The 16748-nt window shown below is 47.1% G+C and overlaps 1 protein-coding gene across 2 annotated transcripts in view; it reads right to left on the reverse strand.

The window, feature by feature from the left end:
• Positions 1-10463: 10463 nt before the first annotated feature.
• The window catches only part of LETM1 (leucine zipper and EF-hand containing transmembrane protein 1), an 87070-nt gene continuing 80785 nt past the window's right edge, over positions 10464-16748 (reverse strand). For both annotated transcript variants that reach the window (XM_075346807.1, XM_075346806.1), the window contains exon 14: positions 10464-15646. In XM_075346807.1, the coding sequence (XP_075202922.1) occupies positions 15494-15646 (153 nt within the window). In that variant the 3' untranslated portion in view covers positions 10464-15493. The remainder of the gene's footprint in view (positions 15647-16748) is intronic.

A 16748-nucleotide genomic window follows, 5' to 3' on the forward strand; every position in this document is an offset into this window, starting at 1 on the left:
TCTAACTTATCCGGGATCGGCTGGAGCCCATCACGGTGGAGACTGGCACCTCCCAGGCAACCCATGGATAGTGAGTAAAGACCTGGAACCGCAACTACTGTTTCCGCCCCTTCATTGCCGTCACCCCGCGCGTTGGCGCCAACGGCCACTACTACCTCCATCATCTTCTCTGGGCCCTAGCTTTACCTGCGGGACGTTGAACTATCCTAGCTGCGACACCACCCACCCCAGAGGACAGCGACAGAAGCGGCGGCTAATCCCTGGCCACATACCGCAGGTAGCGTCACGAGAACACTACTGCTCCCAACATCCTTCATCCCCATCATCCCATCCATCCATCCACACCAGCACGGCAGCACAGTGGCTCAGTGGTTAGCACTGCAGTGTTGCAGCGCTGTGGTCCTGGGTTCAATTCCCACAAAAGACACCATCTGCAAGGAGTTTGTATGTTGTCGTGTTTGCGTGGTTTCCTCCGGGTTCTCCGGTTTTCTCCCACACTCCAAAAAGTCATACCTATAGGGAATTTAGATTGTGAGCCCCAATGGGACAATGTTGCTGAATATATGTGAGCTGCTCCGAGTCTCAGGAGAAGGGCGGCATACAAATCTGATAAATAATAATAATCCTTCCTTTTGTGGACACCTCGGGGTCACGAAACCAGGCAGTGCCCCCCCGTGACATCCCCGGACCCTCACCGACCTGGTGACGAGTATTCCCAAGGCCCCATTGGGTGCTCCATCTGTGCCGCCCAATAATTTATGTACTCCCATTGATGTATATACCCCCAGAAATGTTTTTTGCCCCCAGCTATGTCTGTCCTCTGCACCAATAATGTATATACCCTAGTGATGTCTGTGCACTTCAAAGACATACAAGCGTTTCATGGCAAATAGCCAACAGGGTCGCAAGAAGCGTGTTGGGTAAAAAAAGCACAAAATAACTGCTCAATGAATTGAGGAAAATCAGGCGTGAAGCTGCCAAGATGCCATTTGCCTCCAGTTTGGCCATATTTCAGAGCTGCCACGTTACTGGAGTATCAAAAAGCACAAGGTGTGCCATACTCGGGGACATGGCCAAGGTAAGGAAGGCTGAAAAACGACCATCTTTGAACAAGAAACATAAGATAAAACGTCAAGACTGGGCCAAGAAATATCTAAAGACTGATTTTTCAAAGGTTTTATGGACTGATGAAATGAGAGTGACTCTTGATGGACCAGATGGATGGGCCAGAGGCTGGATCAGTAAAGGGCAGAGCTCCACTCCCACTCAGACGCCAGCAAGGTGGAGGTGGGGTACTGGTTTGGGCTGGTATCATCAAAGATGAACTTGTGGGACCTTTTCGGGTTGAGGATGGAGTGAAGCTCAACTCCCAGACCTACTGCCAGTTTCTGGAAGACAACTTCTTCAAGCAGTGGTACAGGAAGAAGTCGGTATCGTTCAAGAAAAACATGATTTTCATGCAGGACAATGCTCCATCACATGCATCCAACTACTCCACAGCGTGGCTGGCCAGTAAAGGTCTAAAAGATGAAAAAATAATTACATGGCCCCCTTGTTCACCTGATTTGAACCCCATAGAGAACCTGTGGTCCCTCATAAAATGTAAGATCTACAGGGAGGGAAAACAGTACACCTCTGGGAGCAGTGTCTGGAGGCTGTGGTGGCTGCTGCACGCAATGTTGATGGTAAACAGATCAAGCAATGACAGAATCTATGGATGGTCGGCTGTTGAGTGTCATAAATATGGTGGCTATATTGGTCACTAATTTTCTTGGGTTTTGTTTTTGCATGTCAAATGTTTATTTCTAAATTTTGTGCAGTTATATTGGTTTACCTGGTGAAAATAAACAAGTGAGATGGGAATATATTTGGTTTTTATTAAGTTGCCTAATAATTCTGCACAGTAATAGTTACCTGCACAAACAGATATCATCCTAAGATAGCCAAATCTAAAAAACCCCACTCCAACTTCCAAAAATATTAAGCTTTGATATTTTTGAGTTGCTTGAGAACATAGTTATTGATCAATAATAAAAACAAAACCTCTAAAATACAACTTGCCTAATAATTCTGCACACGATGTAGTTACGACTACTGAGCACCCGAGCATGGTAGTGCCCGTTCATCACTAGTTATGAGTACAGAGCCCCGGAGCATGGTAGTGCCCGTTCATCACTAGTTATGAGTACAGAGCCCCGGAGCATGGTAGTGCCCACTTATCACTAGTGCTTGTCAAAATACCTTTGGTTTTTAGAGATCAGATGTGCGAGTCATGAGAAATCAAGCTCAGTAAACAAATGCAAATCAGGCTAGAAGTGCATTGACCTCCCAAAGGATCATTTTAATTGGAGAAACAAGCACCAACAGTCATAGTACTAATTCGGTGCTGACAAATTCCCTTTTAATAAAAGAATATAACAGGCATGCCAGATCCATCAACAGCAGCAGTGCGGAAAGTATTCAGACCCCTTTAAATTTTTCACTCTTTTTCATTGCAGCCATTTGGTAAATTCAAAAAAGTTATTTTTTTCTCTCATTAATGTGCACTCTGCCCCCATCCTGACAGAAAAAAACAGAAATGTAGAAATTTTTGCAAATTTATTAAACAAAAAAAACTGAAATATCACATGGCCATAAGTATTCAGCCCCTTTGCTCAGTATTGAGTAGAAACACCTTTCAGCTAGTACAGCCATGAGTCTTCTTGGGAACGATGCAACAAGTTTTTCACCCCTCGATTTGGGGATCCGCTGCCATTCTTCCTTGCATATTCGCTCCAGTTCAGTCAGGTTGGATGGTGAACATTGGTGGGCAGCCATTTTCAGGTATCTCCAGAGATACTCAATTGGGTTTAGGTCAGGGCTCTGGCTGGGCCGGTCAAGAATAGTCACAGAGTTGTTCTGAAGCCACTCCTTTGTTATTTTAGCTGTGTGCTTAGGGTCATTGTCTTGTTGGAAGGTGAACCTTCGGCCAAGTCTGAGGTCCAGAGCACTCTGGAAAAGGTTTTCTTCCAGGATATCTCTGTACTTGGCCGCATTCATCTTTCCCTCAATTGCAACCAGTCGTCCTGTCCCTGCAGCTGAAAAACACCCCCATAGCATGATGCTGCCACCACGTTTCGCTGTTGGGATTGTATTGGGAAGGTGATGAGCAGTGCCTGATATTCTCCACACATACCGCTTAGAATTATCACCAAAATGTTCTTTGTGTCATCAGACCAGAGAATCTTATTTCTCATAGTCTGGGCGTCCTTCATGTGTTTTTTTTTTTTGCAAACTCTATGCGAGTTTTCATATGTCTTGCACTGAGGAGAGGCTTCCATCAGGACACTCTGCCATAAAAGGCCTGACTGGTGGAGGGGATTCAGTGATAGATGACTTTGTGGAACTTTCTCCCATCTCCCTAGTGCATCTCTGGAGCTCATCCACAGTGATCTTGGGGTTTTTTTTTTTTACCTCTCTCACCAAGGCTCTTCTCCTACGATTGCTCAGTTTGGCTGGACGACCAGGTCTAGGAAAAGTTTTGGTAGTCCCAAATACTTCAATTTAAGGATTATAAAGGCCACTGTGCTCTTAGGAACCTTGAGTACTGCTTTTTTTTATTCTTTTGTAACCTTGGCCAGATCTGTGCCTTGGCACAATTCTGTCTCTGAGCTCCTTGGGCAGTTCCTTTGACCTCTTGATTCTCATTTGGTCTGACATGCACGGTGAGATCTTATATAGACAGGTGTGCGCCTTTCCAAATCAAGGCCTATCAGTTTAATGAAACACAGCAGGACTCCAATGAAGGAGTAGAACCATCTCAAGGAGGATCACAAGGAAATGGACAGCATGTTACTTAAATATGAGTGTTTGAGCAAAGGTCTGAATACTTATGGCCATGGGATATTTAATTTTTTCTTGTTTAATATATTTGCAAAAATTTCTACATTTGTTTTTTTTCACTGTCAAGATGGGGGATGGGGGCAGAGTGCACTTTAATGAGGAAAAAAATGAATGGTTTTGAATTTACCAAATGGCTGCAATGAAAGTACACAGACATATTTATATATATATATATATATACATATACATATACACATACACATACACACACACACACAGGGTGGTCCAAAGGACAGTATGTGTAATAGGATTATCAAACATGGTGTAAAGTGAAACCGACTCAGTTGCCCTTAGCAACCAGGTCCCACTTTTCATTCTTCACAGACTCTTTGGAAAATGAAAGGTGGAATCTGATTGGTTGCTAAGGGCACATGGGGGTTTTGGGGGTGTGTGTATATAATTTATATATATATATATATATATATATATATATATATATATATATATATATATATATATATATATATATATATATATATATATATATATATATATATATATATATATAAAAAGGATTTTTGTGTACTCACCGTAAAATTTCTTTCTCTGAGTCTTCATTGGGGGACACAGGACCATGGGTGTATGCTGCTGTGACTAGGAGGCTGACACTAAGTGAACATAAAGAGTTAGCTCCTCCCCACCCTGAGCCGGAGGCGGTACTATGCCAGTTTTGTGTAAAAGCAGTAGTAGGAGAGCCTTGAACAACCATAACTAACTATGTAATACAAGAGAAAAATGTGTGTTGAAAAAAAAACACAGTGCCTTATGGGCACGTAAATATACAGTAGCCGGATGGAAACAAAAGGTGACCCGCAAACAACATCGGGAAACATCCGGTAAATGAAGACCTCACAATCCAAACAGGGTGGGTGCTGTGTCCCCCAATGAAGACTCAGAGAAAGAGATTTTACGGTGAGTACACAAAAATCCTTCTTTCTCTATCGCCTTCATTGGGGGACACAGGACCATGGGACGTCCAAAAGCAGTCCCTGGGTGGGTACATAAGCCTTCCTACAGAACCAAAGCAAACAACAAATTCTGTGGGAAAGCTCTGTACAATTGTTTACTACCTTTTTAGAGGCAGTCTGCAACACCTTTCTCCCAAGGCAGGAATCTGCTGATGCCTGGGTGTGGACCCTGTAAAACCTGGTGAAGGTATGAAGACTGGACCACGTTGCGGCTTTGCAGACTTGCTCGGCTGAAGCCTGGTGTCTGACTGCCCAAGACGCCCCGACTGCACGGGTGGAATGGGCTCTTACTTCCCTCGGAGGGGACTTGTCCCTGATTCGGTAGGACTCCGCAATGGCTGATCTGATCCATCTGGCAATGGTAGCCTTGGACGCCGGCATACCCTTCTTGGAACCAGCAGGCAGGACGAACAGGTTGTCTGATTTGCGGAACGGCGCAGTTCTCGAGCCGTATGTCCTGAGCGCTCGTACTAAGTCCAGAGTGTGTAGGTAGTGACCTTTCCAAGGAGTGAGTGGGTGCTGGACAAAAAGATGGAAGCACGATCTCCTCATTCAGGTGAAAAGGAGACACCACTTTCGGCAGGAACTCCGGAGACGGGCGCAGGACAACCTTGTCCTGGTGAAAAACAATAAAAGGTGAGCGGCACGAAAGAGCTGCCAGTTCAGACGTTCTCCTGATTTAAGTGACCGCCACCAAAAAGACCACTTTCCAGGATACGTGTGAGAATGAAGATTCTGAGTGGTTCAAATGGAGCCAGTTGGAGGGATCCTAAAACCAGATTAAAATCCCATGGTTCTAGCGGAGCCCGATAGGGCGGATTCAGATGAGCGACTCCTTGGATGAACGTCTTGACCTGCGGACGTGATGCTAGGTTTCTTTGGAAAAGTACAGACAAAGCCGAAACCTGCCCCTTGATGGTCGCCAGCGAGAGACCCGCTTGCAACCCTGCCTGAAGGAACGCTAGAAGCGTCGGTAGTGAAAGAACTAGCGGGGAGAGATTGCCGTTGACCTCGCACCACTGAAAAAATGCCTTCCAGGTGCGGTAGTAGATCTTTGACGATGAGGGCTTTCGAGCCCTAATCATAGTCTGAATCATTTCTGGAGCAAATCCTGACTGGGCTAACAGCCAGGATTCAAGAGCCATGCCGTCAAATTGAGAACCCCTGAATTTTGATGGAAGAGCGGACCCTGAGACAGCAGGTCCGGCCGATCTGGAAGCCGCCATGGGGTGTCTGCGACGAGCTGTGCGAGTTCTGCGAACCATGCTCGCCTGGGCCATTCTGGAGCGATGAGAATCACCGGAATGCCCTCTGCCTTGATTTTCTTGAGGACTCTTGGGATCAGTGGCAGCGGCGGAAAGATGAACGGTAGTCTGAACTGTTTCCACGGAAGAATGAGGGCGTCGACTCCTAGCACCTGCTGGTCGTGGTAGCGGGATATGAACTGTGGAACTTGATTGTTGAACCGCGAGGCCATCAGGTCAACATCCGGAGTCCCCCACCTGTGGCAAATCTGCTCGAAAACCTCTCTGTTTAGAGACCATTCGCCCGACGCCAGACCCTGTCTGCTGAGGTAGTCGGCCGCCCAGTTCTCCGCGCCCGGGATATGTACCGCGGAGATCCTGGCGTTGTGAGACTCTGTCCACTGTATGATCCTCCACCTCTCTCATCGCCATGACGCTCCTCGTGTCGCCCTGATGATTGATGTATGCCACCGCCGTGGCGTTGTCCGATTGTATCCTGATTGAAGACCCTTGGAGAAGGTGTTGAAAAGCTTGCTGGGCTCGTAGGACTGCTCTGATCTGATCTCCAAAACATTGATCGGGAGCCGGCTTTCCTGGTAGGACCACTGACCGTGAGCCGTGTGGAGCGGGAAGACCGCTCCCCAGCCCAGAAGGCTGGCATCGGTGGTGACCGTCTTCCAGTGCACTGGTAAGAACGATGTTCCTTTGACGAGATTCTGGCTGTTGGTCCACCAGCGCAGCGAGTGGCGGACTTTCGGGGACAAACGTATCTTGCGATCCAAGGTGAATAGAGACTTGTCCCAATTGTGCAGCAGGAATAGCTGAAGAGGGCGAAGGTGGAAGCGGGCAAACAGAACCGCCTCTATTGCCGCCACCATCCGACCTAGGGCCCTCATACCAAATCGTATGGACACCGCCCTGGAGTGGAGGAGGGTCTGGACGTCTTTCCGGAGGGAGACAATCTTTTCCTGTGGAAGGAACACGCGTCCTTGGATGGTATCGAACTCCATGCCTAGGAAGGTAATCCGGCGAGCCGGGGTCAACGACTTCTTCCGATTGATGAGCCAACCGAGACGGGATAGAGTGTCGATGGTGACCTGGACACTTAGACGACAGTCGTTGAAAGAGGACCCTTTGATCAGTAAGTCGTCCAGGTATGGAATTACCAAAACACCTCTGGAGTGCAGGATCGACATGGCAGCGGCCATGACTTTCGTGAACACTCAAGGCGCGGAAGCAAGACCAAACGGTAGGGCAGTGAACTGATAATGATCTTGTGCTACGGCAAAGCGTAGGAATCTTTGGTGCTGGTGTGCAATTGGGATATGCAGATATGCGTCCTGTATGTCCAGAGAGGCGAGGAATTCGCCGACCTCCATGGAGGCAATCACCGATCGGAGGGACTCCATGCGAAACCTTCGGGTTCTGACGTACCTGTTGATGATCTTGAGGTCGAGAACAGGGCGCACAGTGCCATCCTTCTTGGGGACAACGAAGAGGTTGGAGTAAACTCCTCTGAACCGCTCCGAATCTGGAACCGGAATCACGACCCCTGAGCGGTGCAGAGATTTGATGGCGCGAAAAAAGGGGCGAGCTCGCGCGTCCGACTCGGGAGGATGGGAAAGAAAGAAGCGGCCTGGAGGAATTGACAAATTCTATCTTGTAACCCGAGACTAGGATTTCTCTGACCCAAGCGTCTGTGATCAAAGGGAGCCAGACGTGTTGGAACTGAGAAAGGCGCCCCCCCACCTGGTCTGCGCTGACGCGCGAAGACCAGGAGTCATTTGGAGGAGTATCGCTGAGATCTAGATGCTGGTTTGGCAGGCTGGCGTGGTCTGGAACGCCAGGAGGGATTTGTTTTGAAAGACGGGTTCTTCCTGCTCCTCTGCGGGGATCTGTTCCTCCTAGGCTGTGCCGGGGAACTGAAGCTGCGAAGGGGGCGAAAACCTGAGGTCGGCTGGCGGCGTGGGAAACGCCTTGGTCTCAGCTGTGGAAGGGAGGTGCTCTTTCCTCCCGTAGCCTCGGCGATAATCTGATCGAGCCTGTCCCCAAACAGTCGGCCTCCTGCAAACGGGAGGGCGGTAAGTTATTTCTTTGAAGCCGCGTCTGCATTCCAGGCTCTGAGCCAGACTGCCCGGCGGATTGCCATCGTGTTGCTGGCCGCTTGTGCTGCGCAATTGGCTGTAGACAGAGATGCGTTAATGATGTACTCACCCGCCAGGGCAATCTGTGCAGCCATGTTGACAAGCTTGGGATCGCCCGACTGCGAGCGAAGCCCTCTGCGGAGGGTGTCGGCCCAGGTCACCATGGCCTTAGCTACCCAGACGGCGGCGAAGGCCAGAGACAGGGCCGCGCCTGCCGCCTCAAAGGCCGAACGGGCGAATCTCTCGTCATGGAGCGATGTTCCCTGTGGCAGAGATAGAACTATATGCGAGGCCAGACGGGAGACCGGAGGGTCGACCACCGGTGAGCCCGCCCATTCCTTCCTGAGATCTATGGGGAAGGGATAGTGTAAATCAAACGACTTACCGTTGTTGAACGTCTTGTCCGGTTGCTGTCTGTGCTTGCGTAAGATCTCAGCGAACTCCGGATGCCTTGGAGGCGAGAGACACCTCTGGGAAGAATCGGAAGACGAGACCGTACGGGTCCGCTTCCGCGCTCCAGTAGTCGGTTCTGGGTCAGACCAACTGTCATCCTGCGACGGCTGGACCTGCGGGGCATGGCTGAGCGTAGGGGGTGACTGCATAGCCTGCGCGATGGTCTGAGATGCCCTCGACAGGGAATCCACCGACTGGGAGAGAGAAGTTAGCCACTCCGGGGGAGGGAGCGCATTGGGGCTCGGTGCATCCTGTACTGCTGCAGTAGCGAGTGGGATGGGGGTGTCGGCGGCGTCTGGGGCAATCTGCGTGGGCTGTGGGTCAGGGACACAAGCTGCGCAGAGGGGGGTAGCCTGGCCTTGGGAGAATTTTTCGTTGCAGGACGAGCACGCAAAATGCATTATGAACGGGACCTGTTTGGATCGGGACGACTTAGAGTTAGGCATGGCTGCTCAGGGGTCTCCTACTAGAGACACTAGGGAGGGGACAGGAGATAGGAGGAAAAAAGTGAGGAGAAAAAAAATGTAAGAAAAGTTGCTGGTCCTTATCAGAACCAGCACTCACCCAGGCCTGTGTCCTCTCCGAGTCAGCAGGAGGCTCAGAGCAGCTGGGGGCAGCCACTGGAAAAGAGATGCTGCTGCTCAGTGGTCTGCCTGTGCTGAGGTGGGACGTTTGCAAGAAAACACGGGCTTTTGCCTCTTTTTTTTTCTTTACTGAGGGGGCGTGCTAGGGATGAGCTCTGCTGTTGCTGGGCAGAAAAAGCGGGGGGCGGGCCCGGAAGACGCGCGCGCGCAAACGGGGGGGGCGGAGAGCTCCGGCCTAATGTAGGCCCGAAGCCGGGGACTAAATTTGAGAGCGGCGGCTGCCGGGAGCGCAGCGCTGCGCGCGGAGCAGGGTTTACCTGCGTCCCTGCGCGGTGTCCAGATCCTTGGGTCCCATCCTGGCTGCTGAAGGCCCCCGGTGAGTGCAGGCTTGTGCTGGCAAGTGCCAGGGGAGGCTGCTGGGGGGCTGTGTGGAAGACTGCAGAGCGCTCCTGCGCTGCAGTGTGTGCTCCTTTGCCTGGGCCCAGTGAAACAGGGGAGAACGCTGGGGGAGGCCTGGTGCTGTGAGCGCTCCTGCGCTTGCGATGTTTCCTCGCCGTCTCCATCCGAAACACCCCTTGGGACGGTACCATAGGGAGTCGACGGGGAGTGAGCCCATAAAAACGTAGATGCGTAGGACACCAATCAGCCCCTGGGGTGGTACCATGGGGCCGGAGGGGGATAAGGGCTGTGTCTCGAGTGGGGACGATACCCTGTATGGAAGGAGTAGGCGAGGATACTCTTTGATGCGGGATCTTTAATCCTGCAGAAGAGATAAAAAGCGTAAAAGGGATGAGAACGCTGAGCGGCGCCGTATAGTTGAAAAAAAAAACGGAAAAAAATAAATAGCCTAGGTTGAGGTTGGCCCACAGAGATATGGGCCCACATCAGCCTCCTACGACACTAAGCAAAAAACTGGCATGGTACCGCCTCCGGCTCAGGGTGTACACTGCCAGGGAGGAGCTAACTCTTTATGTTCACTTAGTGTCAGCCTCCTAGGTCACAGCAGCATACACCCAAGGTCCTGTGTCCCCCAATGAAGGCGATAGAGAAAAATATATATATATATTTTTCTCTATTTGCCAACTGCATACTTAAAGGGGTTGTCCAGTATTTGATGGTGATTTTGTAGAGAACAAATATGAGAAAGTAAAGAATACATAAAAATAAGAAATCAAACACGTAACAAAATCAGTGAATGAAAGGCAAAACAGGTTTATTTAAAGTCATACATCACAAGATTAAATCTCATTTTACAAAAAGTTGAGTGATAACAGTGCATGTACGGCTTTCTGGTTGGTGGGTGTTTTTGGAGTGAAGTGCTTCAATTGACTGATCAACGCCTGTCACGAAGGACAGTTTTTAAAATTTACTATCAAGTGGGCCAAGGTTATCAGAAGCGCACACCATCACCCCTATCACATGGACATACTATATAACCATCGGAACTACAAGAGCAGAAGATGCATGTAGTTTAAAGGGGATGTCCCAACGTTGTGCTCATGTATGCGCCCAGAGGGTAAGGTCAGCTGTGATATCATCTCCGATCACCTCTCAATGTGAAAGCAAACAGCGATGAACAATCCCTTTAAATGTTCGCCTAAGCCACCTTGCCCCTTCCTCCAGCCACAGTTTTTTGCCTTAAATGCAAATACTGGTCAGAAGCATTTACCTTTTTACCTTTCCTATGGACAGGCGATATACATGCTAGATCAACCAGAGACAACCCCCCCCCGTGTCACTTCTTACCCTTTATTGCAAGTCCATGGCACTCCTACTCCTGTGGGTAACAGGAAAGGGCCAAAATAGGAGGGGGTCTTAGAATAAGAACCCCACTCATCTAGCACTTTTCACCTATCCAGTTGATAGATAAAGGCTTGTCCTAAACCACACCGGTAAACTATTTGCCTCTATTCAATTCACCTTTCCGTAACTGGTGCATACTGGGAGTTGTAGTTGGACAACATACTATATATTTGTATATATTTGTTCTTTAAAAAATAAAGGATTTAGCTCCAAAACCTACATAACTGGCCTTATCGTCAAGTAAAAATCCTTAAATTACTGCAAAAGAACATAGAAGAAAGAGTTTTCATTGTAAGTCTATTATTGAGCGAAAATTAATAGTACATAGTAAAACGAACTTATTTTACAGAACTTCCCTTTCATGGGGGTTAAAGGCCGCAATGCACCGAAAATAAAAAATGAAGCAACATTGACGATCCAGAAGAGTAATAAGTGAGGTTTTTGGCTGCATGTAGGCGGGATACCATCCTCTCACAGAAAGATCATCTATATAATGGTCCCTACAATTTATAATAAGGTATATATTAGGCACAACCAAAAGGAAGAACCTGTAACTGCATCCTACAAGGTTCTTTTTTTTTTCCTCCATATAATTACATTTCTAGGTGAAAACATCCCGCGACATGTCCCAATCATCTCCTAAAGTAGCTGGAAAATTGCTTACTGTATATATCCCTCCGCTTAGCCAGTTTAGGTCTGAAAGGTCACATTACACTTCTTTGCAGAACAAAGTTGATTTTAATCAATAGATCTTGGAATAATAATAATTTCCACAATTGGAAGTGTTTATATAAAATGCTCCTGTACTGAGATAACCCTATATATGTGTCCCTGCTGTGTACTGTGTAATGGCTGTGTCTGGCCGTACAGGGACATGGTCTGATCATACCACATCTCCTGGGCAGGGGAGGACGCAAAAGATTATAGCACGGGATCATAGCAGATTCTGTTAGGTAAAAAAATTCCTTTCCAGTTTAAAAACAATGTTTTCAGAAAGGGGAGGGGCAAAGGTTGAGCGTAAAGGAGAAAAAGGAAGAGCGTAAAGGAGAGAGAGCGTAAAGGAGAGAGAGCGTAAAGGAGAAAAAGGAAGAGCGCAAAGGAGAAAAAGGAAGAGCGTAAAGGAGAAAAAGGAAGAGCGTAAAGGAGAAAAAGGAAGAGCGTAAAGGAGAAAAAGGAAGAGCGTAAAGGAGAAAAAGAAAGCGTAAAGAGGAAAAAGAAAGCGCTTAAAATAGATAAACGAGGCGCGTAAGAGAGGAGGAGCGTAACAGATAAGGGGAAGTGTAAAAAGAGAAAAATGGAGGAGGGTTAAAGAAATCAAGAAGTGTAAAAAAGAAAAAAGGAGGAGCGCATTAGAAAAAAAGGAGGAGCGTAATAAAGATAAATGAGGAGCGTAAAAGAATGAGTGTAAAAGAGAATAAGGAGCAGCGTAAAAGAATGAGGAGCGTAAAAGAATGAAGAGCGTAAAAAAAAAAAAAAAGGAGGAGTGTAAAAAGGAGGGTCTTAAAACAAAAAGGAGGAGCATAAATAAAAGGAGGAGCGTAACAGAGAAAAAGGAGAAGAGTAAAAGAGAAAAAGGAGGAGTGTTAAATATTAATTGAGGAGCGTAAAGAATTTGGAGAAGTGTGAAAGAGCAAAAAGGAGGAACCTAAAATAGCAAAAGGAGGAGTGAAAAAAGGAAAGAAAAAAAAAAGGAGGCGTGAAAAAAGGTGGATAAAAAAAAAGATAAAAAAAAGAGGAGTATAGAAGAGAAAAAGGAGTAGCGTAAGAGATCTTTTCAAGAAAAGGGGCTGTTATCCTTTGATAATCCCCTCCCCAAAATGTACTATAGGATTAATGACAGTCTCAGATTTTTCTTGTAGCGACCACTACAGGAAAAATGTGGCACTACAGAACACATTCAAATTAACAGGAGGCCATATAATCGTTTGTCAGCCATATCTAACGCATGATCATCTGGATCGCCTCCAGATATACATAAAAAGCAAACATTCTACTTGGGTCCCTTGTGAGTAACTAATCAGGGCTTCAGAAATATGAAGATGTGAACATTTCAGCTCCACAATGCTGGACACCATTATGTTGTCCCATAAACATTGGATGGGTGATCTAGTGGTCACCTACATCCAGCGCCCGTGTCTCGACTGTACAGTAGGCCCATCTTTAGGCAAGTGAGAGATATAAAGGGACTACTAAGATACTGCAGCACAAGCTTTGGAACGCATGGTCCTTTTGGGGCAGAATTCACCAATTTTTGGGAAGTTCTCTAAAATAAGAATATACGCAGTGAACATTCGTACAGATACTTCTATATTGTTTTATTAGCAAAGCAGCAGTAAAAGAAAGAGGATCCCTACTACACCCACCCCGGCGAGCGGCCGTCCACGTCTCCGCCCTTTACATCTCCATTTATCTTATTTACAATCAGACACAGAAGTTTAGAGTCATCGCAGATCCGTATTATTATAATTACCAGTATAAAAGTAATGGACAATATCCACTAAATGACTAGATGAAGAGTTGTCTGCTGCCGGATTAAAATGCATAGAAATAATAATATATAAAAAAAAAAAAAAAAAAAAAAATATTACATTCCTGGCTTTAAACACAAAAAAAAAAAAAAAGCACCGCAGGATCGGGCTTCAAATAAATTAGGAGGAAAATTCTTCCTAGACTATGAATAAAGGCAATTCATAAAAAAATATACCACAATACATTCTCTGCCCCGGGAGGCAGCCGCGGAAACTTAAATAAAAATGAAGGCCCATATACAAATAAAAAAAAGGAAATATTATTTGGGGCTACTTCAATATGGCCGCTCTGTCATGAAGCCAAAAGAACATCATTGAGTTAATACAGACTTATTGTTTCAGCTCCATGACCAACAGCTGCAATAACGAAGGACCCCTTTAAGGGTTTAGGATTTGGAGAGCGTGTGCAGAAAGCAGCTTAAAAAGGGATTTTTCAGGATTGGGATGCCCGCCACAGTGCCACACTTTGGCCTTGGTTATGTCTGGTATTGCAGTTCCAAATAATTTTTGGGCGCCTTTTGCAATTACTTGGGCCCCATAATGCCACGTGAGGCCGAGTCACTAGGTCTCATATGGGGGTCCAATATTTGCAAGAGGCACCCAGGATAGTGGCATTTTGTCGCCCGGTCAAGGAAAAGTACCAAAATGGCACTGGACCGGGGTTGTGCTCCACTGTTGACGCAACCACCCACACCCACAAGGGCGGCGCCATTTTTTTATTTTATTTTTTAATAAAGCAACTATGCTTTCCTAATCCTGGACTATCCACATTTAAAGGGGTTGTCATTTACTTTTACATTGATGGTCTGTCCTTAGGATAGGTCATCAATATCTGATCAACAAGGGTCCGACACCCGGCACCCCCGCCGATCAGCTTCTCCCAGCCCCGGCAGCAGGAAATGCTCAGTTCCGGAGCTGCCCCGTCTCCTGATAATGGCTGCGACTAGGTACTGCACAACCGCCTCATATTGATTAGAAAGGCAGGCAGATGTGCAGTACCTGGCCGCGATCAGAAGATGGGGCAGTATTGAGCATTTCCAGCTGCCGGGACCAAGAACAACTGATCGGCAAGGTGCGGGGTGTCAGACCCCGACTGATCAGACATTGATGACCTATCCTAAGGATAACCGTCAACGTCAAAGTAGTGGACAACCCCTTTAAAGGTTCTGCTACTCCCAAAAACTAAACCAAAATGGATGGATTGGTTTGTAGGTATTGTATCTTCCAGCTGCTCCTGGCCATAATAAAAAACCTGGTACCCCTTTAAGATAACTTTTGGACTGTACGACTGCGGTGGTCTTACTTTTTTCCGTATTGGTCCTGTATCAGAACCTCTAGCTATGGCGGATGGCACTTTTCTCCTTCGGTCCCTATGGACCCCACGATGGGACTATGAACAGGCTCTACTTTATTAATCGCCCATATGGCTCGTGCACATCCCTACCTGCATGGAGAATAATCCATTTTGCTATATCCCCCATGGGTTCCACAATACACCTGAGAATGGCCAAAAATAGCAGAAAATTCAGGCAAACTTCATCTTTTATGGCCCACTTCCTAGGAACAAACGGGACAGGTGGGAGACAACAGCTAGGGATAAAGCGGAGCGGGCACATCCAAGAGAGACCAGGTTGTTTAATATGGAAGGCAGAAGGAAGCCAAAAGTCTACGATAATTGTGCAATAGAAGAGGTGGTGGTGGTGGTAAGCCCGCTGCTCCTGGAATGGTGGTCGCTGTACACCAAGCCTTTATTTCACTCCATAGGACAGTGCACGCCATTATCTCACTTGGCAATCAAATCACCCGAAAAGCAATAGACACACGGTAGCAGCGGTACGGATGAGTGACGAGATGTGCGCGTGTACGGAGAGGATGGATCGCTGAGGGCTAGTTCTGCACTTCCGCCACGTGCTCCTTCTCCGCCTTTTCTTTCGCTTTCTCTTTCACGACCAGCTTTTCCTCTTTCTGCAGAAGCTCCATGATCTCGGCAACTTGGCTAGTGGAGATGTCGATGTCCTCCTTATCAATCAGTTCCACGACCTGAGGAGAAAAAGAGGAAATATGAAAAAAAATTTAGAAATACAGTGGAACCTCGCTTAACGAGTAACCCACTTAATGAGAATTTCGCTTAACGAGCAAAGCTTTCTGTAAATTTGTAACCCGGTTTACGAGAAAGCTTTGCTGTACGAGCAAAATTCTCACCGCACACACTTCCGGTTCCGTACATCCACCGCGCTCTGACCAGCACTTACAGTCCACACACACACACACACACACACACACACACACACACACACACGTACATGTACACACGTACACACACACAGTATTATGCTCACCTTACCTTCCGTTCCACCGTTGGTCTCATGGTTCTTGTAGTTCCCGGGTACATAGCGACGTCCTCACGGCGAACTACAAGTCCCAGGAGGCCGGTGATGGAACGGAAGGTAAGGTGAACATAATATGTGTGTGTGCGTGCGTGCGTGCTTGTGTGTATTTGTATGGAATGGCACAATAGGGGACCAGGATGGGACATTTAACAAGTTGTGGAAGGAATTGTCTGCATTGCAATGATTTCCTATGGGAAATGTTGCTTTGCTGAACGAGTAACTTGTTTAACAAGCACACTCCCAGAACGGATTGTTCTCGTTAAGCAAGTTTCCACTGTATTGCAATTTTCACCCTGGCCACTAGACCCAATACTAGACCAACACTTCCTGTTTCAGCAGTCTCATTATCATCAGAGACCCGATCACAACCAATCACAACAGGTGATGTCACAGCTCAACTCATTATCCTATACTGGACTCCCTTTCTGTTCTATGAAGAAGCCTTTTCAGCAGTCACATTATCAGCAGAGACTAGACAGCCTTTTCACCATTCACAATAGGTGATGTAAGAGCTCAACTTCTGTACAATCACTGAGGACACTTTAATATGCAGTAGATAACAGAATCCACAATTCACAATAAGGGATGTCACAGGGTACCTCCTACCCCTCCCCTCCAGTACAATGACTGGTAACACCTCTATATACAGGGAAAACAGGATTCACCATCCAGAATAGGTGATGTCAGAGCTCACCTTCTCCCTCCCCTGTTCAATGACTGATAGCACCTTATATACAGATAACACAGGATCC

The sequence above is a fragment of the Anomaloglossus baeobatrachus genome, chromosome 1 (genome assembly GCF_048569485.1).
Source record: "Anomaloglossus baeobatrachus isolate aAnoBae1 chromosome 1, aAnoBae1.hap1, whole genome shotgun sequence".
Classification (NCBI taxonomy): Eukaryota; Metazoa; Chordata; class Amphibia; order Anura; family Aromobatidae; genus Anomaloglossus; species Anomaloglossus baeobatrachus.